The sequence below is a fragment of the Sceloporus undulatus genome, unplaced genomic scaffold, assembly GCF_019175285.1.
Source record: "Sceloporus undulatus isolate JIND9_A2432 ecotype Alabama unplaced genomic scaffold, SceUnd_v1.1 scaffold_14, whole genome shotgun sequence".
NCBI lineage: Eukaryota > Metazoa > Chordata > Lepidosauria > Squamata > Phrynosomatidae > Sceloporus > Sceloporus undulatus.
Window position 1 is genome coordinate 978999 of NW_024802936.1, and position 27581 is coordinate 1006579.

The following is a 27581-nucleotide window of genomic DNA, read 5'->3' on the forward strand; positions in this document are numbered from 1 at the left end:
TCGTCATGGCAATTTATTTGAAAGGATCAATGAATGGAAAAGACAACTACTTAAACAGAGACAAAGCCCATTGGGGAAATCAGGTGTTCCAATACTTAAGATGCTGCTTTAGTCCAATTAGACTTAAATTGCCCCTGGAACAAATTTCAAACTAAAAAGATTCTCTTCACCAGTTGGAAGCGGACGGGTGGAATAACACAATGCCTCAGAGGTAATTAAGGCACTTGGTATATTGTAGGCCTTCCAACCAATGACAGTAGTTCAAAAGATGCTAACAAAGATTTGCATAGAAAGGGCCATGGTAGTCTTGACACCACTATATTGGCCAACACTGCCTTGGCCTCCATTGCTAGTGCAGATGTTCAAAAAAAAGCCAAGCAGGTCAGAGCTACTTCATCAGGGTCCATTTCTTCACCACAACCCAAAATAGTTGAAGTCTATTGTACTTGAGGCAGCAAGGTTATTCAAACTGAATGATAAAGCTTCAAGGAAGCCATACACAGAGGATATATAATATGTGGAAAGCTTTCAGAGCCAGGTGTACAGATCTAGTGCAAGCCAGTCACATATTAGAACTGGGCACAATAATAAAGGATGTGTATTTTGATCCCATCTACCCCCCCCCCAAAAAAAAACCCATGTTTTTGAAGGGGACCTTACAGCCTCAAGAATATTTCCTAGGTTTCCCAACTGAAACTTGAATCTAATGTTAAAATAGGTTAACAAGTCCTCCATTTGAGCCAGTAAAAAGGCATAATTAAGATTGCTAACTTTTAAGATTGTTTTTCTAGTAGGCATTACATGAGCAAGAAGGGTATCAGAGTTTGCAGCACTATCAATACATCTAGATTTATGCAGCTGGGATAAATTAACCTTAACAATGGACCCAGCCAAATGCTGTTTAAATAAAGGTAATTATTCATTTTCCAAATTTCTGCTCAAATTTCTTACATCCACTAGAAAAATGGCACACTTTAGATGTGCGATAGACAGTAAAAAGATACAGTAACAGAATAGGATTTTAGATCCACAGAGTCATTGTTATGATCTAGCTATGATGCCAAGGTAAAAAAAAAATGTATGCCCGATTCTATATGACCCATGGCAAGAAGTACAGTTTATGCAGTCTCAGCAATATTACATGGTATCTGTAATGCCACAGGGTAAAAGAAGCCATCCATGTTTATACAGCTTTACAACGTCAATAAAGTGAAGTCAACTCAGGCAGCCTGTGGGCAGACTGTCCTGCAGTTAGTAATGTAAGGAGTGGCTACATCCACTCTGGCTCTGAAGGACTTGGGTACATCCCAATAGTATGTGGGTTGCTCCTCATGCCATCCACAGAATGAGGGGTTAACATTCATTGTTCTTACCATGGATGTTCATCTTTGGATGGTCTGGAGGAGCAATCCATCCACTCCCATGTAGATACATCATCACCACCACCATCATAATCTTATAAATAATAAATGAAAATGGTAGGGATAAGATAGGTGGAATTGAGCACTGAATCTTAATAGGCGGATAGGATAAGCTTTACACTGCAACTGGCAAGAAGGACGAGGACTCAACAGTAATAGAAAATAACCTTTGAGCTAAGGGCTCCTGTCTCATCTACTGTTATGTGGGGAATAACTCAACAGTATGTGGATTGCATCTTAGGGATGCCCCAAAATGAACATTCATGGTAAGTACCAAACCCTATTTTCTTTCATGGATGAAGTCATGTGCTTTGACTTTCATTCCCATCCAAAATTGTGGGGGTAAGGTGACAAAATTGCAGGCCCAGACAATTAGAATGCTATTGTCACAACAGCATTTGAACACTTCCACAATGGCAGAAAAACTTTGTTTAGTGATTTTCTGTAAGTACAGGTTTGTTAGCAATTTGGATACAATATCTTCTTATATAGTACACCCTTAATTTTCTTACTTGACCAGACTGAACATCTACTTTTTTAATATAGGAAAGGGGATAATTGGTTATTCATCTTCACATATATGTACCTTGTGGAAGAGTCAGTATCAAAAGCAATGGACCTCTAAATACCCATACACTAAGTTCTGACTTATATAGAAAAGATCACCACACACACACGCACACATACACCTCTTCTTGTCATAGTAGAATGACTCCTGTTGGGTCAGGAGTACTAGTCTTCTGGAATTTCTAGACAATGTTATTAAAAGATGTTTATTGTTTACCAAATTAAATTGGCCTAGCAAATGTTAGGCTCCATCACTTAGCAACAATAACTGTTATAAAAAAAATAGTCCCAAATTAGCTATTGTTTTCATTGTCATTTGTTAGGCTGTCAGCAAGGTCATTTAATCCTGCTTTGGTCACTGCAGTAATCAGATTTTCCATTGTAGCATGGATCCCTTCTTGATCTTGCCAAGTAACAAGCAGCTGCTTAGCTCTCATCTTCACATCTTCGCTATCTGATTCAATCTGCCTTATATCAGACTCTTTCATTTCCAAGTTTGGAGCCAGAACCTCCCAGTATTCTCCAAGCTTGTTTGCAAACAGCTCTATCTGTTCTCCTGTTACAAGTTTGTCCCGTTGAACATCCGGGCCTAAAATTAGAACAAAAGAATAGTTAAATAATAGCCTTTTTAGAAATGACAGTTAACAAAGTGGTTCCTGAAAACTGACCAACCACACTTGGTTGATATTTACCAGATATCAGTTAAGAATTTTCCTCTTAAAGCAGCGGTAGGCAAAGTGCAGGCTGTATGCAGCCTTATGGCTGTTCGTGTGACCCTGCTCCCCGTCTCCCAAGGCTCAAAATTCTTGTGGTCCAAAATGTCTTCTAGAGGTGTGAAAGGCATTTCCATCACCTTTGGGGCCTTCATGCTGTTTTGCAAAAAAAAGTTTTTAATTTTTTTTTTTTTGCAATGAAACATCATCTTGGGAGTGTGGGGGGCATTCACACTTTTTTTTTTTGGGGGGGGGGTATTTATCCCCAGGAGACACTTATTTTAAAACAGGAAGTGATCTGTCCTGTTCAAAATGTGTCCTCAAAAGCTAATGCAGCTCCAGCTTTAAAAAATTGCCTAGCAATGTCTTGGATGGATGCTTGGGTAATTTTATTTAAATGCCAGTATTGTGACTTTTTATCTCCGTGATAACTATGCTACAGAAACGATATATAACAGTTAAATCATTTCAACATGTCTGCCAGACTTCACTCCCCACGGTCACTACCAGAGCAGAAAATATTAACTATGCTGTGAGCATGGATTTTTGTTTTTTTAAACACCATTACCTTGCTTTTATTCTGCAAAGCTAAGCCAATATCATAAACAGCATAAACAGGAACAGCCTATCATCCAAACATGGCTGAGGGGAATGATCTCATTCTTGCCATTTTGGAGGCACTTCCCTGCTCAGGCCACAAGCCACTGCTGAACTTGCTTCCAAATATAAACATGTATATTATATTGATTCTTAGCAGCAATTTTATCATTACGTTTCAAACCACATATATATGGATTATGTGACCACTGAATAGCACTCTCACTAAAGACTGGATACCAACAGACATCCCAAAAGGAAACAAAGCAAACTGAAGTGCAAAATTACTCTGGTTGATTTCATGCTCTTGAAACAACTAAACTACTCCACAATATTGGGCAAACCTCTCAGCAATTGCTTATAAATCACACCATGTTCATAACAGATTAGAAACGGTATGCTAGCCAATCTCAATGCTTTGTAAAAGATTGCAATTTGCATTAATTTTTGAAAGGCCGAAAGTAATCCTTAATTGAGATAAAGAAATGGCAATAAAAAAGCCAAAACTGAATAGGCAGGACAGTGAGGAGCTCACTGTATTTGTTGTTAGTAAGAGGCTGCAGCACCTTAAAAAAACTCATGTGGGTATTCTGATTTTTTTTAAGGTAATAGGAAGTAATAGTAATGGGTTGGGAGGCATTTCAGATGGTCTAAATGAGATAGAAGATGGCAAGTAAAATTAGTAGCAAAAAGAACAAATAGTGCCAAAATGAGAAAGTGCAACTGAAAAGGACAAGCATAAGCAGAATTCTGTTGAAGGGAAATGTAAAACAAAGATAACTTTTATATATTGTTTTTAAGACATAAGACAGATCATAAGTGGAAGCATTTATGACAGAATAAACAACATTAATAGTAAGACTGCATGAAGTATACATAATTCACAGCAAGTGGAATATGAAGCATTCACATGAGAAATGGGGAAGGAAGAATCATGCAAATGACTTTAGCAGCAGGAATAACTAGACTGAGGATGAGGGAGGAAAGGTCAAGGATATGCCAAGATTACAGACATACACTGATTCACAAAATCAAGGAGATGGAATTGGGTAGGAAATGGACTTGGGGAGCAGGAAATGCTTTAGATGAAGATGGATTAAAACTATCATATTGACTTCATAAGTCAGGAATATGCACCATTAATTTTGCCAATCCATAGCTGATGTGTGATATTGCTAAACAAGTTTGATATTGTTTTAGAAGAACACAGCTTACCAAAGGGAGCTATGATTAGAAGCAGATAACATCCAGAAAGGACTTATTTTCAAGGTCTATTCATATCAAGCATGGATCCAGTAATGCTAGATGAAACACAATCAAGATGGCAAGATTTCTAATAAAAGCGTGAGGAACCTAAGCTTTAGCACAGTAGGATTATGAAATCTCTGTTCAGTGCTTTCAAAGAAACAAACTATAGTTCTTTATTCTGAATACACAACACAAGCAACAATTACTGTAATGGATCAGAAGCAGTAAGCGACCAACTTGGCAAGAAAAAGTGTCTGCTTACATACTCGTTTTACAACATGTGTCAAAGGAAATGGGGAGAAACCCAAGAACACAGTCTTACTTTCATTGTTTTCCTTTAACAAAGCATCATTATCTTCCTCATCTTCATCTTCGCCTGTTTTAATTTCTTCAGAAGGAGGCTATAATGAGAGAACTGAATATCACTGGATGAATTTGCTCAAAAGGACTGCTGTGTGGTGATCCTCGAAGCATATTTAGTAGAACAAAAAGTTTAGAAATACATTTGGAAATTTCTGAAGATTATATCTTGTTTAATAATATAGAGACCTATTCTAAAATCAAAACTATCCGCTAAAGTTCAGAATCAAGATATTTATGCTATAGTTCACTGCATTTTTGAAACTCGGAAAACTAATATTTTCTAAATACAAATAAACTTCCCAGAAATCACTCAAACTTCATTGTCAAGATTCATTCTCATTCTTCTTCACTGATGAATATTAAATGCCAAAAGAATGTCCAGTGCACAAATATACCTTCTCAAGAAGCTCATGAGATAGGGAAAAAATAGATGTAGAAAGCATGACTTTCTTAATATATCATTAACTAGAAAATAACCAGGAGGGAAATCCAAGATTTCTGCCTTTTCTCTGCTGAGATTTTGCACAAACAATACAGATGGCAAATGTGTTTGTAGGCATGTTCGAATCACAGAACTGCAGGCATAGAGGGATGCAAAGGATGATCTAGTTCAACATCCTACCAATGAAGTAAATCTACAGCTAAGGATGCCCAATAGAAGACACCCAACCTTTGTTTAAAAAACCTCCAAAAAAGGAGCCTACCATCTTCCAAAGTAATCTGTTCCACTGAAGAATATCTCCTACCATCAGGAAGTTCTTCCTAATGTGTAATCCAAATCTGAATCCACTAGTCTGGGTCTATCTAAAGCAACAGAAAATAAGCCCGCTCCATCTTCCACATGACAGTCTTAAAAATATTTGAAGATGGATATCATATTATCTCTCAGACTTATCTTTTGCAGGCTAAACATGCCAAGCTCCCTTCCCTAACAATTTTTTCCCACTGGGCCTGGTTTCCAGACCCTTTACCACCTTGTTCATCTTCCTCTGAACAAGTTCAAGTTAATCTTAATATGATACCATGCCCAGAATTTGACACAATATTCCAAATGGGATCTCACAAAAACGATCAAGTGGCTCTTCCACTGATTTGGACACTATAGTTCTATTGATGAAGCAGCAAAACTACAGGCAAAAAAACTCATCACCATAAAATTTGGTTAATAATTAGAAACATCTAATGATTAGTTAACAATATTTATTTATTTCATTTTCTGAGCTGTCATAATTAAGAGTACATGTAAGAGAGAAAATGCTAGGGTTCGGGAAACAAGAAATGATGCTGGCATAGAAATTTAAAGAGAAAATAAAATATTTGCAATACTACTACTTACAGGTAGTTCTTTAGCTAATTTGATGACCATGTTTTCAAGATATTCTGGTAAACTTTTAAACTGCTGGTTGGTGGGCTGGAAGAAGTGAGGACTTCTGCGTGCCAACAGCCTTAATGCTCTCCAGCCATAGTTAGAATTATTCACAACTCTGTAATGATAAAGTCAAAATCAGTCCACCATGTTTCAAGACAACTGTTTTCTCAGTGGTGTCATGCTGAGCAAACTTTAAGTTTGAATCAGACATACATAAATTGGGTAAAATTGAATAGATACAAATGTAAAAGAGCAGAGAAAAGGATTCACAATACATACTTAAATTCTTTATCAACCATATTTTCAGGATCTGCCTGTTCAATAGCCCCTTCAAAGAATTCTTCCAGCGTTGGCATATATTCTCTAGAAAACAAAGATAAATTAAAAGCTTAAATTTCCAAAGTCCTCAACTTTTTGGTAGTGCAGATATGTTTGAAATTTTGATAGTGTTGAGGATGCCACCATAAAATGGCTGTTGTGGAAAAATACAACTAGTTACAGGACGGTAATGAACTTTAAAGCTGTGGCTAATTTATTTATTTTATTGCACTTACATCCTGTGTTTCTGCCAAAATGGGAAATCAAAAAGAAATCCTGTGATGAGATGTTCTAAACTCTTTTTAATCCTCTTCCACACACAGTTGGGAAGTCTAACTCTAATTTGGTTAAGCGGTTTAGAATTTTCCCCAAATACTTTGACCAATTCATTCAGTCAGTATGCTTCCTCAGACTTCTTACATAGCCTTTCCCAAATACCAATTACATGTTTAGATAAGCCACTTGAAAATTTTAAAACATGTCACTACAAAATCTATTAAGTAAATAAAATGAGGTGAAGCAAAAATATGTGAGAGAAAATGCTCCTTTCATATGCATTTAAATAAAAATAATAAAAATAATAATACAGGTTGGTTATCCCTTATCCAGAATTCCAAAATACTCCAAAATCCAAAACTGTCCACATGGGTGGCAGAGATAGTGACACCTTTGCTTTCTGATTGTTCAGTGTACACAATTTTTGTCTCATGCACAAAATTATTAAAAATACTGTATAAAGTTATCACTAAGGTTATGAATTTCACGTTTAGACTTGGGCTCCATTTTCAAGAGGTCTCATTATGTATAGGCAAATATTCCAAAATCTGAAACAATCCGAAACCAAAACACCTCTGATCCCAAGCATTTCCAGTAAGGGCAACTCAACCTGTAATATGCAGTGGTGGATCTAGAAAAGAGCTACTTCCCATTTCACACTGTAGGCATCTCCAGGGTTCAGGAAGCCCTGCTGAATTGAGAAGGCTGTAATGCAGACATGAAGGTAAAAAAGTGGAATCCTCAAAAGTCAGGTGGATGCGATGTTTGCGTTTTGAAAACTCCTATTTCTCTTTAGTTCTCTGAATGCCCAGTACAGAAGAAATGTCACTGTCTGCCTTTCTCCCATGGACTCCTCCCTGAGCCCAACCACAATGATTTTGGTATCATTGGTACATTTGAGATATTTCTGGATGCATCTACGACAAGATCTAGAATCGACTTTAGCCCAAAGCCCTCCCTGCCTTCTTTTTCACATGCTCACCGGCTCTCAGATTTACAGGCTTCCAAGTTATCGGGGCATAAATTCCAGAGCCGAGTCAATTCTTCACTGTAAAGAGAAATGCAAATCAGATGACTTGATACATTTTGTGATGTTTTGATGTGTCAAGCATTGGGGGGGCAGCTATCATACTAACACCTAGAGTAATTAGCTCAACAACAGATATCACTGTCTGCATGCGATTTCTTCAGTTTCTGACAGAAACCAACACCATTGACTGCTGCTATTCTAAACTGCTCAAGTAACAGAATAGATTTTAACCTTGAAAGCAAAATAATAATAATAATAATAATAACAACAACAATAATAATAACAATAATAATTTTAAAAAATGCATTTATTCTGTCTTGGTGCTTCCTAAAAGAAAAGCTGCACAACAAGTTAACAACCCAACTCTAGGATAAAAGGTAAGGAATGCAAGAGATGCTTGTAATTAAAACAAATATTCTTATGCACAAGCTTGATATTCACAATTAAACCTAATCTGCACATCCTTACAGCTTCATGTAATCATTCTACATACCATTCTATATCTACACAAAGCAACAAGTAAAAGCATGAAACAATATACATGCTTGACTCACTTCCCCATGAGAATTTTTTTGTTGGGTCCTTTCCCCAGGAAGTCTTCAGGAGCAGGTCTCTTACGCACAAAAGGTTTTATTGGCTTGGAATCACTTGGTCTACAGAAAAAGAAGGCAGAGGGGATCAAATAAGAAGTTAGCAAAGTTCTTTGATGAATTCTGAAGAACTTGTATGCAGAAGTCTTCCCTACCTTCCCTGTGTCAGAGAGGATGGCCTTGGAGAGCCCGCATAGTGGCCTTGCACTGTAATTTTGCCATTAGCCTGGGGGTAAACCTGACAAATGACTACAGTGGATCCTTGTTATACGCTGGGGCTTGGTTCCAAGATCCCCCGTGTATAACAAAATCCGTGTATGCTCAAGTCCCATTAAGTATAATGACATAGCAAAATGGTGTCCCTAATAAAAAAATGGAACATCAAGGTAAATTTATACTTTTTTGGAACATTTTCAAACCGTGTATGCTTAAATCCGTGTATAAAAAATCTGTGTATAAGAAAGGCCGACTGTACTTTCCTTAGAGCAGAGCTGGGCAAATGCTAGAAGGCCAGGAGAGATTTTTAAGACAGCTAAGAACTCACTTTTTTTTGAGGAAGGCATTATGAGGGGTGATTTCACTGCTCTACACTTCCAAAGAGAAGCTTTCTATAATTTAGAAAGGATACAAAACATATCTCCCTTATTTTCCCATATGAACCTGCCACAGTTTTAAGATCATCAGAGGAAGGCTTTCTTGTAATCCCACACCATCACAGGCTCACCTAGTGAGAACTTGAGAGCCTTCACGGTCACTGCTCAAATTCTCTGGAACTCCTTTCCATGGGGATCTAGATTGGTCCCCTCCCTGCTTTCCTCTCACCAGCAGGCAAAAACCTTTTTGGTTAAGCAGAAAGTTTTGAATATAGATGCTTTTTATTTGTTTTTAACTGTTGTACAATTTTTCATTCAGTTTCATAGTGTTTTAATGTGCTGCTTTAAACTAGTTTTAAACTTTTTGTAAATGTTTTTAATGTGTTTTTATGGAATCCGCTTTGGATCTCAGTCTGGGAGAAAGGTGGAATATAAATAAAGTAAACAAATAAATGAAGAAAATAATAAATCTCGTTCCTTACCTATAAGTAGCCCTCCTCCAACTGTCTTTGCCTTCTAATATTTTTCCCTACCCTTGTCAAGAAGGCTACTCAGCTCTGTACTCAGAAGTTAGATTCAGGTACCACTACCACCACTTTGCTTCTGATACTTTTCATCATGTGGGGGGGGGGGGTGTCTATTTTCAGCCCCCTTGTTCTTTACTATTAGTATGAATTAATCTTTTATTTAACAATTACAATTTTCTTTAACTGTTACAGGTACAGCATTTTGAAGGGACTTGAACCAAATGCACTTGATCTGCTGCCAATGAGTCCATCAATTTTGTGCAAAGTTTTTTTAAAAAAAATACACTTGTAATGTTCTTTAATTTTTATTTCGAAGCACCTTTCTTGAAAATAGCAAGAAGTCAGAATTCACAATGATAAATTCCATGAAATGTAAGTCCAATCTGTTTGCAAAATTATAGATCAGTTTAAGACAACAGAGAATGACATATTGTCTTGAACAAGGTAGGATTTATGCAGGTGTTATATGAATATGCAGCCTGTAATGTAATATTCATCCAATTCAACTTCTAAAGGTTATTTTTTTTAGTTTATTACCTTTCTTTCACAAAACTTGGACAACCTTCATTCTTCCATGAATTCCAGTTTTCTTCTGTGTTTAATATGTGCTGTAAAAGCAAGCATACAAAATGTATTAGCACACAGTTAATACTACTTACGGCTTTAGTGCTGGGATTTGTTTTTAAAAAAATCTGACTGTATCAGATAGCATTCAAAGGTAATATTTTTATATGGATATACATATTTGAGATATAATATTTTTACATAGCTATGCCTTTTTAAATGCCTTTTCAAATGCAACAAATACAATGCATTGCAATGATTCAGCTTAGAGATCACCTATATATAGGTAACTGTTGCTAAGCCGTCTCTCTCTAAATAAAGTCACAATAGTACATCAGCATAGACTGGTAAAAAGCAAGACATAGCTCCTGAAACCTCTTGAGTTTCCAGTGACAATATTAGATCAAAGAAAACCCCTAATCCTTTCAGGGGAGTGAGCCCTACCCCAAAACATGCTGAAAACCACCCAAATGGGCAAATGAAACATTGTATTAAGTTGATGGCATCCATCAATTGAAATTCAATTCAGTTTAGTTTATGAAGACTTACCTCCACCATTTTTGAGAATCTCTCTCCATCTGGGGGGTTTTCTGAAAGTAGCTGCTTATTGTAAGAAGCAACATGATTAGCAACAGTGCCTTTGAAAGTCTCTTTCCAACCAATATTATGATTAGACATTTATCAGTGTAAAAAATGTAATACTCTCTGGGCTCCAATTGTTATCCAGTATTTCATTCACAGTGTATATTACAATAGCTTAATTTGGTTACCCAACATAAAAACAACAGTACGTAGATCCATAAAAGCAGACTACAATAAAAACAAGTATCACCAACTTTATATCGTGATATTTTTGTAAATTATAACACACAATCTATTTATATATAATTTGTAGTATAAAGCACTGACCTGGTAAACTAATTTGGTAGTATCTTCAATCCACAGTGATTGCTCATCTGTCAGAATGTAGTTTGAACTAAAAAGCAAACAATCAGTCAAAAAATGAAATACACTGGTTTGGATCCAGAACAGTTTTCCATCTGTGATGTTCTGCTCACAACGCATCAGATGGTGGGCAGGGAGAGAGAGTGGTTCTCATTGATATTTTTTCTCTCCCTTGCAGTTACCAGGAAGCCCCCACCCCCATCTCAATTCTGAAGGGCTTTCCAGAGCAAATTCTCAGGTGGAGGATGGGTGGCAGCAGGAAGGGGAATGGAGACACAGATCAAAAATATTTTATCCCTCATTCTGCCAGTAAGGTTGTTTGGCTGTATCAGAATCCTTTCGCAGATACAGTACAAGAAGAAGAAAGCATATTTTGGATCCAATCCTACCTATTTAAGTTACTCACCTGAACAGTAACACCTTTTAAAAAGAGTTAGTGTAACTACATAACCATCTGAAAGATAGCAAAGCTGAAACATCATCCAACCAAAGTTTTGTTTCAATTAAAACAACTTGAAATAAATGCTTAATTTGTTTAGGTTGGGTGTATGCACAACCAGGAAGATTCTCTTCCAAGTGCAATGCGAACACATTTGTTTTCCAATACTGTACATCATGAAACAGGAGAAAGCACTGTACAGTAAAAACCAAACAAGCACAGTCTCTGAATTACATTCTCTTCCTTTTCACTGGATTAAGCAGCAGCACTTTTCAAAGAACTGCATACAATGAAACGCAGAGCAAGAGTTGCAGTGTGTCATATCTTAATGAAAATACACTAAAGGTAAACTTATGAAAAAGGTATAAGTTTAAAACCAAGACTAGTTCCTACCTTACCTTTTAAACTTCACTTGCCCCTTGAGGTACTGAAATAATATTAAATATTGCAATAGGATGTGGCGGCGGAAGTTGCTGTCACTCAGCTGTAAATCCATTAGCTGTTAACAAACAGACAAACAAACAACTCATGTATGGCTTTCTACAGCTCAAATGTCTTTTACAGCATAAAAAAGGGTTAAATTCCTACTTCTCATCTGCTATGATCACAGTTTTTTTTAAAAAACAGCACATTAAGAACAAAGATGCATTTCATCTCACATCTTGTTTGGTCTTAAAAGAATATCATAGAAACTGCTTCAAAATATTAGAGTCAAATCTGTTGCCTCACAGATTTTGCCATTATATTTCATGTTGCTGAAGCAGTTGAAGTACTCTAGCACCACTGATTTAGTGACAGCAACACTGGCTGTCAATTATTTTTTTAACCAAGGCCCGGTACACACCATCAGGAAGCAACGTTCTGGTGGTGATAATAGGGCTAGGGAGCGCGCACCAACCACACACTCCCAAGCGCTACTATTTTCAGCCGGTGCCATTTTTGAGCAGCACCGCCTACATGGGGGACATAATGACAACGTGTGGGGGTCTCAGCACCCACACGTCTCTAAAGGCTGCTACACAGCTCTTACGATGTTGCTAAAAAGAGCCGCTCTAGGCAGCTTCTTTTCTGCTGTGGAGCTGTGCCATGCGGTTTAGTTGCTGTGGCAACGCTGCAGCCAAAAGGGCTGGTGTTTCACTGCTGATCTGTACTTAATCAAGTTAAGTATCAGCCCGTTTTCCATGGAAACTGATATTCTTATGGCAGGATCACTAAGTACAATACCTTTTCACTTGTGAGGAATTTAGCAAAATAAACATGCTCTCCTCCAGTTTTTAGCTCTTCTAATTTCTTTCTTGAAGCCTGGGTGTCATCCAACTTGTAGCTTTTAAAGACAGCTAGCACCTCTTCTGAGTACTTCAGAAAATGAGAAAATCAAATCTCAAAATTTAAAGGAAATCATAGTCATGAAGAATATCTGCAATTTTATCAAATGTGAAAGATGCTGATATTTCCTATTACACCTTTCTGTTCACCCATTTTGTCTCCTGGTGATAAGGAGTTTAGATATGCAAAAAAAATTGATATAACATTACTATGCTTACTGTTTAAGGTAAAGGAAACTGGTTAGTTTTTTTTTTTTTTAATTTCTGGAAGACAAATTTACTTCCCAGCTCTATGCAGAAATACCTTGGATGTTTTGGGAGCATCAGATAATCCAAACTTGGAAGTTTATTTAAAAATAGTTAAAAAAAATTAAATGACATGCCCATATACCTTCCCAGACTATTGAAATATTTTTTCTAAAATGTCAGTAGAAATGGGGGCCACCACATGTATGCTAGGCCCTTCACCTTCCTGGCTCATTACACAGGCTAGAGAGGAACTGGGTGAGTGTGTGGAGGGGGTAGTCCATGCCTCCTTACAACAAAGCAGAGTTCCAACTTGCCTATAAAATCCCCCTATAATGGATAATTATCAGCCAGTGTCCAACTGTAGAATTAATGATTTCAACGAAGTTTAAACTTTAAAGTGCATAAAGACTTTCATTATGTTATATACTTACAAAAGAATGAATACAATCTTTTATAAATACTTATTTGTAGACACGGTGTATCTTATATATGGAAAGTTTGAGAAATAGTAAAAATACTTATCTTCCCAGAGATGGAGAAAAATGTACACCAGAGCCATTACCTTAAGAAATGTTTTCCATGAAATCTTTTCATAACATTGTACAGGATTCCTAAAATAGTCTTGAAGTGACCAGAATTTTCTGTACAGATTGTAATCTATTGGAATGGAACTGGAAAAAATAAATAAACAAACATACCAACATTCTGTTATTAGAGACAAACTTGTTTTATTCACTTAAATTTATTCCCTACCTTACTGCACTAAGCTCCCAATCCAGATGAAGACACAAACATGGAAATCAAACAGGAAGTGTGTCTGAGACTGTCAATATATCCTAGAAGAGCACACAATGATTTGTCAATTCACAGTGCTGATGTACTAATATGTAAAGCTCCAATAATTCAGTAATAAACACCTCAGAGCGTGGCAGAGTCTCCTTCTTTGGAGATTTTTAAACAGAGGCTGGATGACCATCTGTTAGGGGTGCTTTGATTGTGTCTTCCTGCATGGCAGGGAGTTGGACTAGATGGCCCTTGAGATTTCTCCCAACTCTATGATTCTATGATCTCTTTCAAACATCTCCTCTTTAAAAAATGATGTAGGTTGCTTAAGCAACTGTGAAATGGCTCCTCTGGAAGGGCAATAACTATAGTTCAGAAATTTCATGAACACAAACTACAATGTTATCAATTCAGCATTTAAGAGGGCATGTGCACCTGGAGAAAAGTAGTATTTCTCCGTTGTAATTAAGCAATGCTATAGTTATTTATTTTTCTCACTTGGCTTAGACATGGCAACAAAACCCTCATGATACAATTTATCCACATTTTCATATGTGGCAAGGGACATTTGTGTAAAATTGAAGTAAAAACAAACATGCTGTCAAGAAATGTCTAGCGTTTCATACTGTTTAGGAATCAAGAACAATCTGATTGTAGATGTTTCATGCATATTTCACTTTGAAAACAAATAATGACTCCAATTTGCATACTCTTACCAACTAGTAGAGGCTTCATCATCTCCCATTTCCCCTTCCTCTACTTCCATTCCTTCTTCTCTTTCCTCTACATGCTGAAGGAAAAGAGCACATTTAGGATTTGTTTGTTTGTTTGCAGCCTTTCTCCCAGAAGGGACCCAAGGCGGTTCACAGATAAAAACATTTTAAAATCTCAGTAAAATTCAAAACAATTAAAATAATCTACTCACAATATAAAGCCACATTAAAAAATACAAAAAAAGCATAAAGAAAACCCAACTGTTTCATAAAAACCATCCTGATATGAATTATACATTAAATTATATATTAAATAAAAATGCCTTGGTTTGCTGGCGAAAAGCAAGCAGGGAGGGGGCCAGCCACTGAGAATGCTCTGGCACTATGACTTGAGAGTTACTGGAGAGTTACAGCCATATAACTTTCCCAAAGGTTTGTGGTGCCAACAGAATTTGCATGATATACAGAGACTACAAAGACTATTGTAACCTTTTGTCCAAGGGTGCTCTCTTGCTCGCTGGTATTAAAAACAGTGATATTTTCCAAATTAAATTGACTTTGCAAGTTAAGTCCTGTAGGAAAAATAGGTACACTTTAAAAAACTAATATGTATTAAGAGATATAACGATACATAATATGAGATGACGATACTATCAATACATATCAATTCCTTATCCGAAATTGGGACCAGAGAGGTATTTTGGATTTCAGATTTTTTCAGATTTAGAAATAATTACATATACATAATGAGATATCTTGGAGATGGGGCCCCAGTCGAAAACTAAAATTAATATATGTTTCATGTACACCTTATACACATAGCCTGAAGGTAGTTTTATATACAATATTTATAATAATTTTGTATATGAAATAAAGTTTGTGTACACTGACTATCAGAAAGCAAAAGTATCACTATCTCAGTTACCCAAGTGGATAATTTTCGATTTCGGAGTATTTCAGAATTCTGGATAGGGATACTCAACATGTATTATTATTTTTACTCTTGTTATTTACTCTTTTATATCCTGTTCTTTCCCACAAAAGGATAACTAAAGGTAGCTTACAAATTGTTGAGACATATAATGGTTACATTAAAATGTAATAAAACTGTGATGTTATTAAATACAAAGCACACAATTAAAATAAGCAGTTTAAAACAGTACAACTAAAAGCAGTAGAGCACACTTTCAAAAAAGTCCTTGTTAAAAAAAACCATTTGTTTCTTAGAGGTCTGTCAGAATAAAAAAGTCTTTGGCTCCTGACCAATGAACATCAAGGAGGGAGCCATTCTAGCCTCTTGTAAGAAGGGAGCACCAGGACCTTGGCACAAGCACCAAGATGGTCTTATCTTCCATTCCCAGGAAACACACATGTTAAAATTGTGGGACTGAGAGAAGGACTTCTCTTGCAGTTCTCTGAGCCCAGGCAGGCTCATCCTAGCCAAGATTTAAGTTATACATGGATTTGTAAGTCATAACCAGCATTTTAAGTTGTGCTTGGAAACAGACCTGTAACCAGTAGAGCTGTTGCAGCAATGAAGTTATTTGCTCTCTGTGAGGGAGGCCAGTTAGCTTAAAAATAATTACAATGTATGTTAATTATAATAACGCAAGAGAGACTCCTGGATATGGCACACAACACATCTAAAATACAGTAATTAGATCCTTTGTAAAATACAGAATATAATTGAAACTGAAATATATGTGATAGATTTCACTTCATCCTTTTATTTATACTGTTGATTATGCCTTGGGGAATGATCAAATCTCACCTGATTTTTCTGATAGTGGAAATAATCTAGCTAAGAATAGTTGGATTCTTCCACAAAATACTGTATTTTGCGATTTAGACAATCTTCTTAAAAGGTCTAAAATAGATACAAAAACATTATTTATTTATTGCGTGTCCAGTAATGTTAAATTTCACAAGCAGAGATTATAGTCTTGGGAAAAAACCCAGTTCCATTAATCAACTTGTATTGCTTTTTCCTACTTTTTTTTTTTAAATTCTTTTCTATTTAGTTAGGCCAGCCATACTAAACTCACTTACTGAGAAAAATGTCCAGGGTCCAAAACACACTGCAGAAATAATCCAGTTTGAGACCGCTTTAACTGCCCTGGCTCTGTGCTAGGTAACTGCTTTTATATAAATAGGATTTTAAAATGAATTTTAATATGATAATTTTATCCAATATATTTGGAGACTAATCAACTCTTTATGAATTGCACAATAAGCTCCCAGGTACATCTGCAGAAAAAAAGCTACTCACCATTGCACATTCTCAGCAAATAATTCTTTCCTGCTGAGTAAAACGTGTTCTAAAAAAAAATACCAATCAAGAGGGAAACAATTAGTTAATATTCTATAGTTAGTGTTAGTTACACTGATGCGAATGATGAATTCACTTGAGCCTTAAAGCCAACTGCTAGTTCCAACTACAGTAGGCTCACTCAGTATGTGGAATTTACATCACTGCTCACTTAGCTAGCTCCCACTGGTTTAATGGGTATACACTATCTGGGACTATGAATTTCATTTAGATTAAAGTAAGAACAGTCACTTCATATCAGATGTAATCCAAAGCAGATGCAAATATTTTCATCCAGTCTTCACTATAAAGAGCTACCCAATTGGCTAACTATGAAGAAAAATACTCTATTTTCATTTTCCTCCTACTTCTCAAAAAGGAAAAAAACTAAGATACATGTGCTTAAGCAGTACAGAGTATCTCTTTAGTAAAAGATAGGTTCACACTTTTTATTGTACCAACCTAAGGTTTCATATTTTATTTACCATTAATAAAACAGCCAAACAGTATGGTTTTATATATTAATTAAGTTACAAATTAAGCATTTTAAATCATTTTATGTCATTTAAACTATTAAATTAAGCTTAGGTTTGAGGTGAAAAAATAAGTATAGCACATCATTCATTTTTTCCTTAAAATTTCAGTTATTTTTCTAAAAGCACCAGGGAGGAGTTGTCTACAGTGTCAAAATTTTTGGAAATATTATGTCACTAAAGAAACTGTGTACTTTTGGACATACCATGAGAACACATGATTCTCTAAAAAAGACAATGCTTGGTATGGTAAGGCTACGTTTGCCATCACTGCAATAAAGAAAGCCATGGCCCTGAGTAAGCAAAACCTGAGCAGGGCTATTGATGATAGGATGATTTGAAGGTATCTTATTTAGAAGCTCACCATAAATGGAAGTCAACTTGACAGCAGTTAAGAACAGGAAAGGAATAAGAAATAGAAAAGCTTATGGACCTAAGATAATGGACATGGCATAAGTTGTTGTTTGTTGTTGTTGTTAACTGCCTTCAAGTTGAGCCCGACTCACAGCAAACCTGTGGATAAGACACCTCCAAGACCCCCTGTCCTCCTCTGCTCTGGTTAGGTCCTGAAAATTCAGGACCATGACCTCTCTGGTTGAGTCTATCCATCTGGCATGTGGTCTTCCTTTCTACTACCTTCTACATTTCCTAGCATTGTTGTCTTTTCTAAGGAGTCATGCCAAGATTTAGGCAAAATATGACAGCCTCAATTTCATTATCTTGGGCGGGATACAGACCGCCTCTTTCCCTGACGGATCGGGGCCTGAGCTGCCACAGCGGCAGCCGCAGAGGCCCCGATCCGCTGCTTTTCCAGGCTTCGGGGAAGTGGCAAAATGCCGCTTCCCTGCGGCCTGGAAAGGGGTGTCCTTGGGGCTTCATGCCCCAAGGACACCCTGACAGCAGTGGGGAAAGGGGCCACTTGGCCCCTTTCTCTTTTGTATCACTGGCATAGCCGTGTAAAGGCTGCGCCAGCGATACGTGGCACGAAGGGAGCTCCATTTCAGAGCTCCTTCCAGCACTGCTGAAAGGGTGCCAGAGGTGCCATGCAGCGGCGCCAGGACGTAACGGCCGCATTGTGCCATTTGGACACGATGCGGCCGTTATGTCAAAATGGCGGTGCCCATGTAGACAGGGTGCCGCCATTTTGACGTCCTGGCGATGTACTATGGTTGTGGGGTGTATATAAGCAACGCCCCAAGGCGACCCTAGTACATTGCCAGGACGTGCTTAATGGCCCATCTGTACAGGGCCTTGGCTTCCAGGGAGATTTCAGGCTTGATCTGTTCAAGGGCCCATTTGTTTGTCTTTTTGGCTCCACCATCAAAGTAGCTACAAGCACTGGAACACACTTTCATTTTAAAGTCAGAATATTAAGATAAAAAACAGTAAGTTGAAGTATCACATATTGTCCACCTGAACAAATCAATTTCTATTATTTGTTTTGGAACAACAGGTAAATAATATTTTTTTAAAAGATATTCATTCAAATAACTTGTACAATCCAAAGTCTCATAAAAAGTAGACTCTTAAAATAATATGACTTACTGATTTCCATGTAGTTACATTTTTTTCCACGAATGTAAAAATTCTGTCACATTGATCCAAAGGAAGGCAATCCAGAACATCTCCAAGGAGTACAAAAGGAGTTGATGCTGTACAGATACCTTCAAGGGACAAAATATTTTTATGAATCGGCTGCAGTAACATTAATTTTTAAAAACAGAACTCTTTTAGATTTCTGCTTTTCTATTATCAGTTATCTTATTTTGTAAGAGTTAGCAAAATGACTCTGCAGATTCTAAACAGAAATTTTCTACAGTCTCTGTGTGTCTTAAAGTAGATAAGCAATATATCTAGGCTAAATGAACTTTTGCAGTAAGTCGGTGAGGAAAACCAGAAGATATCCACTAACAACCCAAACAAAGAGCATGCAAGATAATTTTTCAACAAATTTCCTTTATTCCAAAATAAACAGAATGTTTTGGCCCATTTATATTTTGGGGCACTAAATTTAAGAGAAGTATGGTGAAATGTGAGTTACATATTTTGAAGTATTTTAACTATCCCTACACTTACCTTCTGTGACCCCATTAATAACAAGAGAGATGATAGCCAAGACATTTTCACATGGAGCTTTATTTATCTATGGAAAAGTAGTAGAAGTTTGTGTGTAAGTTGCCTATAACTGAAATATTACTAAAATATATAAATCAGATTTTAAAAAGTTAGAGAAACATAGCTATTTACAACAGCTAAATGTGTATATTCACTAACTTGCAGTTACACAGTTCACTGACCCATTCAGTGAACAGGCAGATCCAGATATCTACTGTATCTTATTTTGTTTGCAATGTATTAATAGCTATATAATGACTATGGAGTGAAGCAGAGAGCCAGGAAGGTGTGGTCTCTGACTGCTCCAGCTGTGACTGGACCAGGACCACAGTGACTGCTCCCAAAATTTTCAATCTGGCCCTTTGGACCAGAGTAGATTCTGGCCACTTTGGCAGTGTGCATAATCTAAACACCAGGCCCCCAAAGCAGCCACAAGCTGCCACTGTCAACAAAAGAAGCTTGCATCAAGTATTACTCACATGAAAGTGTAAAGTGTGCAGGAAGAGGCTGTGAGATTCTTTGCAGCCTCAGCTCTGCTAATCCTATGAAAAGATGAAGCAGTTGCACAAAGACCCAGATCTTGGAATCTGCTGAATCAGGCTTTCTGGTTGAGTGCCAAAGTGGCACAGAGTGCTACACTGAATCAGTTGCTCTCTTTCTTAGCCCGACTTACCTTACTTCTTTTTTTAATATATATTTTATTTTTATTTCCTTTTTGAAACATAAAGGCGGGATACAGACGGGCAAAAAGGGGTGTGTTCATGACGTCATGAAGGTAGAGCCTTCAGACGGCCCTTACCTGAATGCCACCATGAACACGCCGCCCGCACACCCCAAGCGGGAAGAAGCGGCATTAAAAAGGTGCCGCTTTTCCCCGCTTTTCTCTATAGTGCGCAGCTGCGCATCTCCGTCTGTAAGCTGCTGCACCAGTACGCCAGAATTGCTACGCCGCTAATTTAAGTTGCCCATTTAAAAGCTCCGTGTCTGCTGCGTCGCATAATGAGTCGGGGTCCTGGAACATGCGCAGTTTGCAGTCAGGCTTTAATTGCAGCGTCAGCTGCCATGCAGGTGTGGAAGCTGCAGCACAGCTGCAGCGCATTTTAAGACTCGTAACCCTAACCCTAACCCTAGAGCTGCATGTACGCATGCGCTGCTAGAATCGTGGAAAGTTTGGAATTTAAAGTGCACCCCTACACACATTCCTGCGCCATTTTCACCTAACAATAAAAAAACGCTAAAACTTTAAATATTTACATATGTACAAGGGAGGTGATGGGGGATGGCAGGGGGACAGCGGTGGCAGCGGTGACAGCTGTGGCTGTGCATTGCAGATTCAGTAAGAGCACGGGGACCAAAGGAGAGGAGCCATCCATGATGCTGGTGACATTGGCAATGTGCAAGCGGACAAGGATGCCAACACCAGCTGATCACCAGCTGGCAGGAGACCACCTTTGTTCTTGGCCAGGGCGGGGGAAAAAGTTTTAAAGGGGCTTGGGTGCTTTAAATGTGCACATATGCTTTCTGCCGCCGCTGCTGAGCGTCGCAGCTGTGCAGCTGCGCATCCGCCAGCCGGCAAAAGAAAAAAAAGCCCCGTTTTTGGCCGCCCGTGAGGAAGCTGCCTCTCTCTTTGCGGCGTCCTCCGAGGCGGCGGTATGGAAACTGTGGGTCAGAAACGGCCCCAGGTGAGGCGTCTTCACTGTCCCCCATGTGGAAGCCCCATACACCTGAGCCACGCCCCCGGGGCGGGCGGTCTGGAGGCTCCGTATTCAGCAGAATACACCTCTAAGACGTCTTCCCCTGCCCGTCTGTATCACGCCAAAATCTCGATTCAACAAATTGTTATCAGGATTACATATTTTTGTAGTACATAGTCCTCTTCAGTAATATTTTTCCAATAACTTCCGTCTTCCCATATCCCACCTTTAAGATTATTGTTCCCTTGTCTGTTTATATCAATAAATCTGTTATCTTTCTTTGAAATTCACCTGAAATGTCATACGTCATTAAATGTGCTAACCTTAATTAACCAAAAATAAGTACTTATATTTCAAATACATTCAATTTATAAATGGACCTCTTCTTTATAACCATCTCGATTTGCAAAGTAACAGTATCAGATACCAATCTCTTTCTACTCTATAATTGTCCTTTTGCTTCACATATGCTGTAAGTTTGTCCATCTCTATTGTGTCCATTAATTTTTGTAGCCATAAGTCTAAGTCCGGTATGTCATTTTTCTTCCAATATTGGGCAATTAGTAGTATTGCCGTTGTTATCAAGTAAAGTAGTATTCACCAGTATTTTCTATCAATTTTTGGTGATATTTTATTTAACATAATTAGTAAATATATTTCAGGTTTTAGTTCAAATTTTATATTCAACATTTTTTCAATTATTATGTGTTTATGTTTCCAGTATCTTTTCAGCTTGGGACAATGCCACCACACATGAAACCATGTACCTCTTGCTGCTTGACATTTCCAACATACATTTGGTTTTTTCTCAATAATCTTGGCCAATCTGTTCGGGGTTAAATACCATCGATTTTCCATTTTTCAATCATTCTCCTTCAAATTTTGTGACAATGTGAATTTTTTAGTTTTTTCTCAAAATTCTTACCTTACTTCTGAGCATAAAGCAGGGAAGAGATAAACCATGTAAACTGCCCTAAAGTGGATTATTTTAAGGTGGAATAGAAATGTAACAAATACCAGTAATTTCTGGTCTCATCCACCAGCCGTGTGCCTAAGGGCCAGGGGAAGACTGAACTTTCTGTTCCTCCTTAAGAACATCATGTCAATTAGGAGACCAATCTGGCCCGTTGTTGTCAACGTATAAGGCCAGCCCCACCTAAACAAAAGTCCTGGATTTGTCAGTTGTGCTGGTGTGTGCACACAGCTGGTTTTAATTTTTTTTTATGATTTAATCTCTTTTTTAACATTTGTATTTTGTTTATGTTTTAACTATGTGCTTTTTTATTTTAAGTCACTCTGACTTGCCCAAGCTTACCCAATGGGTTTCTATGGCTCAGGAGGGATTTGAACACTGGTCTCTCAGTCTTAGTCCTACACTCAAACCATTACACCATACTAGCTCTCTTAGATCAGGCAAAAAAGGAACAGCTTCAGACAGCTTTCTTTGCCCTTCCATTCCAGAAAGAACACTGCCCAGAAAAGAGACTAACCAGATCCCATCTACTTGTCAGAGTCAGGGCTGCTGCAGTGAAAGAAAAAATCTTTCTCCACCGCACTCCTTTTTTGATAATACATGTAATAGATAGTGATCCTCCAGGTGGATGCCGTCCTTGTCTTTCAAAATCTGTACTTTGTTTAAAACATACTTGACACCTTATTGCTGAAATTATTATTAATAATATACGGCTGATAGATGAATTCAGATAAGAACAGAGCAGGGTTTAATAAAGCTGTAGGTTAGTTGTTGTTGTTTTTTAAAAAAGGAGACCATATGCTTAAAAATTATTTAGAGCCGAAACAGATGGCCTCATAGGGGTGGCTTGATGCTGCCCCTTTGAGCACCAGATTGGGGCCGTGGCAATTGAATGCTGCAGCCCCGATTCGGCTTTTTCCCGGCACAAAAAGAAGCAGCAAAATGCCGCTCCTTTTTACACTGGAAAAAGGGCACCCTTTCCACCACTTTTTGGCACATCTAGGGCATGCAACATCTAAACACCGTGCTGCTGAAGTGTCGAAAAGGTGCTGTCATGTAAACGGCTGGAAGGCTTCACTGCGATTTAGTGCCACCTTGGGGGGGGGGTGTGCACTGTGTACACACCATGCCCCCAAGCCGCCGGGAAGCTGGCATATTTTGCTGGTCTGTTCCAGCCTGGAGTGACTTCCCTTAATGGTAACGTTTTCTCTGATGCATCATAAATAAAAGATGTTATTGATGTTTTACTTACTATGAAACTCATAACTGAGTAATCATTATCTAAATTAAATTGTTTTATTTTCATATTCACATGCAGGGAATTTTATCAATATTCATAGAGAGTTATAACAAGAAGTACTCACAATTTCTTCTTCTACAGCAACTCTGAAAGCTTGATCCAGGGTAAACTTTTTTTCATTTTCACTACAAATGGACAAGACTATGAGACTGTTTTGCCAAAGACTTCACATTAATTAAATTATGTACAAGTTATGCAAGAAAACACAAAGTGGGATGTGTTACCTTCCAGGTATCTGAGCGAATGCACTCAGTAAAGGTTTAATGTTTTTGCCCTTGAGGGCCTCTCGAGTAGAATTCTGAAAAGATAACAGAATGAAAAACGGCTTGTTGTTAGCAGAAGTATTAAAATGTTTTATTAATATGTGCAAATTTAAATAAATATTTCCTAAACACCAAATATTTACATATACTCTTTCTTTCATGACAGAAAATGGCATATAGTATAAGTCGGAAACAATTTGAAGGCACACAGCAACAACAATCACACTTGGACATACACAAGATTCAGACCTGTTTAACTCTGGCACTGATGCATCAGCTATCTTCAGGTTATCCTATGTGACTGAATAGCATTTACGTCCTATATTTACTCAGCATTGCTCTAACTACATTCAGTTTACCTTCACTGTCATTTGGTTAAGCATATGTAAGCTTAATTAAATAACACAAATAAAAAAAAATTGCCTACAATCAAGGCACTCCTTAGGCATGTTAAGGAACTTTTACATTAATGGATACACAACAATTCTGCCTAGCACAGAACAACCTAAACCAGGATAGAAATTGTGAACTGCAAGATGTTTCTGAACTGCAAGGCCCACAATCCCTTCCCAATGGCTATGCTAGCTAAGGCTACTGATAGTTACTGAATATTATGGTCAAAGAATGTCTAGAGAGTTGAAAAAGCCCCAAGCCTTGCTTAAGCCAAAACTAGTTAAACTAGTTTCACGTTATATTAAATATAGATATAAATTATGACAATATCTTCAGTAAAGGCATTCCTTGCCTAAGAAATTCTTGGGGTCACCTTAAGACCACAGGTGACTTGAAGGCGCACAGATACCCTGCCAAAAGGGACTCAGTCAAAAGCATCTTTGGGGTTTTGGCGAGGAAACCCCATGAAACAAAACAGGTCTTACTTCTTAGTGGAAGGCTTCAAAAGGTTGTGTGGGAGCACAGTGGTGTGGTTTTTGGACTATGACTCTGGGGACCAGGGTTTGACTGATCCTATGACTCTATGGAGTTTATCACAGGGGGGCAAACTGCAAAAGTCCAATGCAGAAATGGGATTTAATAACCAGAAAAAAATAATGCAATAGCGGGTAATTTTTCACACCTGACAGGGTTAATGTGACATCAACGCAAACAGAAAGTAGACAAAATATGCTCCTTTTACTTTCGGGATTTTCCCAAAGTAAGAAAATCCATTCACTTTTGGTGCTGGAGAAGAGCGCTGAGGATCCCAAGGACAGCCGAAAGGACAAACAAACGGGTTCTAGAGCAGATCAAGCTGGAAACCTCCCTGGAAGCCAAGACGGCCAAACTGAGGCTGTTGTACTTCGGACACATCATGAGAAGGAAGGACTCATTGGAAAAGACAATAATGTTAGAAAAAACAGAGGGAAGTAGGAAGGCAGGCCCCATGATGCCAGATGGATGGACTCTGTTAAGAGGTCATGGGTTTTATAGGGTTGCAGGAATTAAGCAGAGCAGTGAGGAGAGAGGGTCTTGGAGGTGTCTCATCCATAGGGTCGCCATGAGTCAAGATTGACTTGAGGGCAGCTGACCCTCCACCAAAAGGAGCGGGTTTTGTCTAGTTTCCGTTTGGGTTAATGTCACGTTAATTCTCATGAATGCTAACATTGTCTGAAAAACAACCTACTTTCTGTTAGGGTTAACCCTGAACGTTGTCTGAAAAGGTTCCCCCCCCAGTTTAAACCCAGTCCCTGCAGGGGCTCCGTCTCGTGTGATAAACCCCTAAGGTTCCCATCTCAGCCAATGAAGCCACCGGGTGACTTTGGCCAAGTCACACTCTCTCAGCCTCAAGGGAAGGCATTGGCAAACCTCCTGTGAACAAACCCCGTGACAGGTCCACCGCCTTAGGGTCGCCGTAAGTCAGAAACTACTTGGGGCACATGACAACAGCAACCCCAAACAAAGGGCTGTGCTCTATGTATGCTGTGGCTCTTGGCTTTCAGAGAGTCAGCCCCATCAGCATGGCTTCAGCTGAGCAAAGGCACAGAGCAGCGGCACAGCTGGGCCTCCATGGAAGAAAACCTGTGGCCCTCCGACTGTTCTTGGAGTGCAGTTCCCATGAGTCTTGGACCCCAGGAGCAATGGCATGGCGGGCCAAGAAGGGCACCTGGAGGCCACAGGAGCAAGGCGGCCAGAGGCCCTCGCTGCCAAGGAGGACGAGGCACCACAGAACAGAGGGCAGGACGACTCTGCCCCATACGAAAGCGAAAAACATGCTCCTTCGTCCTCCTCAGAAGGGAGGACATTGGCAAAGCCCTCCTGGAAAGAAGGGGGAAATGCACGCGCCCTGGAAAAGGAGGACGCCCGGCCAACCCTGGTTGTGACCCCAAATGGAGGACGTTTTGGAGGTTCTCCCGGACAAAAGGCTACCCTGGCCAGGGTCAAAATGGAGGACGTTTTGGGTGTCCTCCTGAGTAGAAGGTGGAAATGGAGGGCGTGCCTCTTAATCATGCTCAGAATGGAGGACGTTTTGGGGCCCTTCCAGGACAGAAGCCTGGAATGGAGGACGCCTGGTCCCCTTCTCCAAAGGCGGAGCTCACCATGAAGCGCAGCCGAGCCTCGGGCAAACTGAAGAGCGGCGGCGGAGACATCCTCCTCGCTCCTCACTGACCCGACAAGGCAGCGGCAGCGGCAGCGGCAGCGGCGGCGGCGTCGTCTCCTGATGATGTCATCGCCCCGCGCCAGCGCCGCTCGGCCGCCATGACGAGTGCCCCTTGCGCCTGGCGGCGCGACGGGTGAGACGGACGAACGCGCATGCGCGGCCCCAACTGCAAAAAAAAAAAGAGGAAAGAGGGAGGGAGGGAGGAGGGGTGAGGAAGAGAAGGGAGAGGCGAGGAAGCTCCGCCCACTCGCTCCATCTGGAAAAGTTTATACAGTACAGTTTCCTCTTTTTTTTGCAGTTGGGGCCTGGCGCATTCGCGCGGCTGGGTGATTGACAGTGCGCGCGCGCTCAGGGATTCCGCCCCACTGCGTCTACTGAAAGCCGAGCGAGCCAATTAGCGACCGATGGAGCGAGTGTTGCCAATGTGGTGACTTTCACACGAAAACGGGGATTTTCCAGAGCTTTTGGTGTGATTTTGGTGCCTGGCTCTATTTCAGTGCGTTTTTGGTGACTTTTGCCCATTTCAGCCCTAGCCCTGACTCTGAGAGCGAGGCTGGCTACAGAGCGAGCAACCAACCCTTTGGAGTGTCACACAGGAACCGTTTTCAGCCAATCAGAGAGAGGACTGGAGAGTGGTCGCCGCCCCGCCCTCAGGAAAAGCTCTCTAGTCTCTCAGCCCCCAACTCCCTCTTCAGTCTAGCTTTCCTAGACTATACTTCCTCAGATGCATGGGAATTGTAGTTCATTGTGGCACCAGAGCTCTCTCACAAAACTACAATTCCCAGGATTCCCTAGCACTGAGCCAGGGCAATTAAAAGGGTGTCAAACTGGATTATTACTGCAGTGTGGTTGCAGCCAAACACGTTTCTATTTGGCACAGAGCTTCCTGGACCCCCTTCATGTCAAAATAAACATCTTAAAAGTATTAGAAGGGCTGAAAGATTCTTTGGTTGGTTTTAATGGTCATTTTGAGAGTTGAAATAAGTTCCAATTATTTTTATTCAATTAGGGCTACATTTTATTGCCATATTAACATTACGGGGACTTTGCGGGGATTTTGACTGAATATTTGGTGAGATACGGGGGGGATTTGGTGAGTTTTGGCCAAACGTTTGGGGAATTATCTTCGCGGTTTGTTGGCAACACTGGTCTGTGGATTTCTCTCAGAC

The 27581-nt window shown here is 39.2% G+C and overlaps 1 protein-coding gene across 4 annotated transcripts; it reads right to left on the minus strand.

The window, feature by feature from the left end:
* LOC121917282 (THO complex subunit 1-like) lies at positions 1-26539 on the minus strand. Of its 4 annotated transcripts, XR_006100995.1 has the most exons (23): positions 26351-26539; positions 23778-23851; positions 23618-23678; positions 19548-19614; positions 19017-19135; positions 16900-16948; positions 16402-16497; positions 16139-16201; positions 15120-15202; positions 14634-14707; positions 13697-13805; positions 12785-12916; positions 11959-12059; positions 11086-11152; positions 10726-10776; positions 10150-10220; positions 8457-8555; positions 7855-7920; positions 6558-6641; positions 6246-6393; positions 4869-4947; positions 2681-2857; positions 2498-2577 (listed from the first exon to the last, which is right to left on the minus strand). XR_006100995.1 is itself a non-coding variant. In XM_042443083.1 (22 exons), exons 1-22 carry the CDS (start codon positions 26399-26401, stop codon positions 2282-2284), a joined length of 2040 nt encoding a protein of 679 aa, XP_042299017.1. In that variant the 5' UTR covers positions 26402-26538; the 3' UTR covers positions 1-2281. The 4 variants fall into 4 exon arrangements, 3 of the variants coding, with proteins under 3 accessions (XP_042299017.1, XP_042299019.1, XP_042299020.1); XM_042443083.1 differs by lacking the exon at positions 2681-2857 and having other exon boundaries at positions 1-2577; positions 26351-26538; XM_042443085.1 differs by lacking the exons at positions 2681-2857; positions 16139-16201 and having other exon boundaries at positions 1-2577; positions 26351-26537.
* Positions 26540-27581: the final 1042 nt, after the last annotated feature.

Coding starts and splice junctions, on each gene's coding strand:
- LOC121917282 (XM_042443083.1), bottom strand. CDS start 26,401: ATGTCTCCGCCGCCGCTCTTCAGTTTGCCCGAGGCTCGGCTGCGCTTC. Junction 23,679..23,777: donor TTCGCTCAGATACCTGGAAG/GTAACACATCCC, acceptor GTCCATTTGTAG/TGAAAATGAAAAAAAGTTTA. Junction 2,578..4,868: donor GTTAAAGGAAAACAATGAAA/GTAAGACTGTGT, acceptor TTCTAATTTTAG/GCCCGGATGTTCAACGGGAC.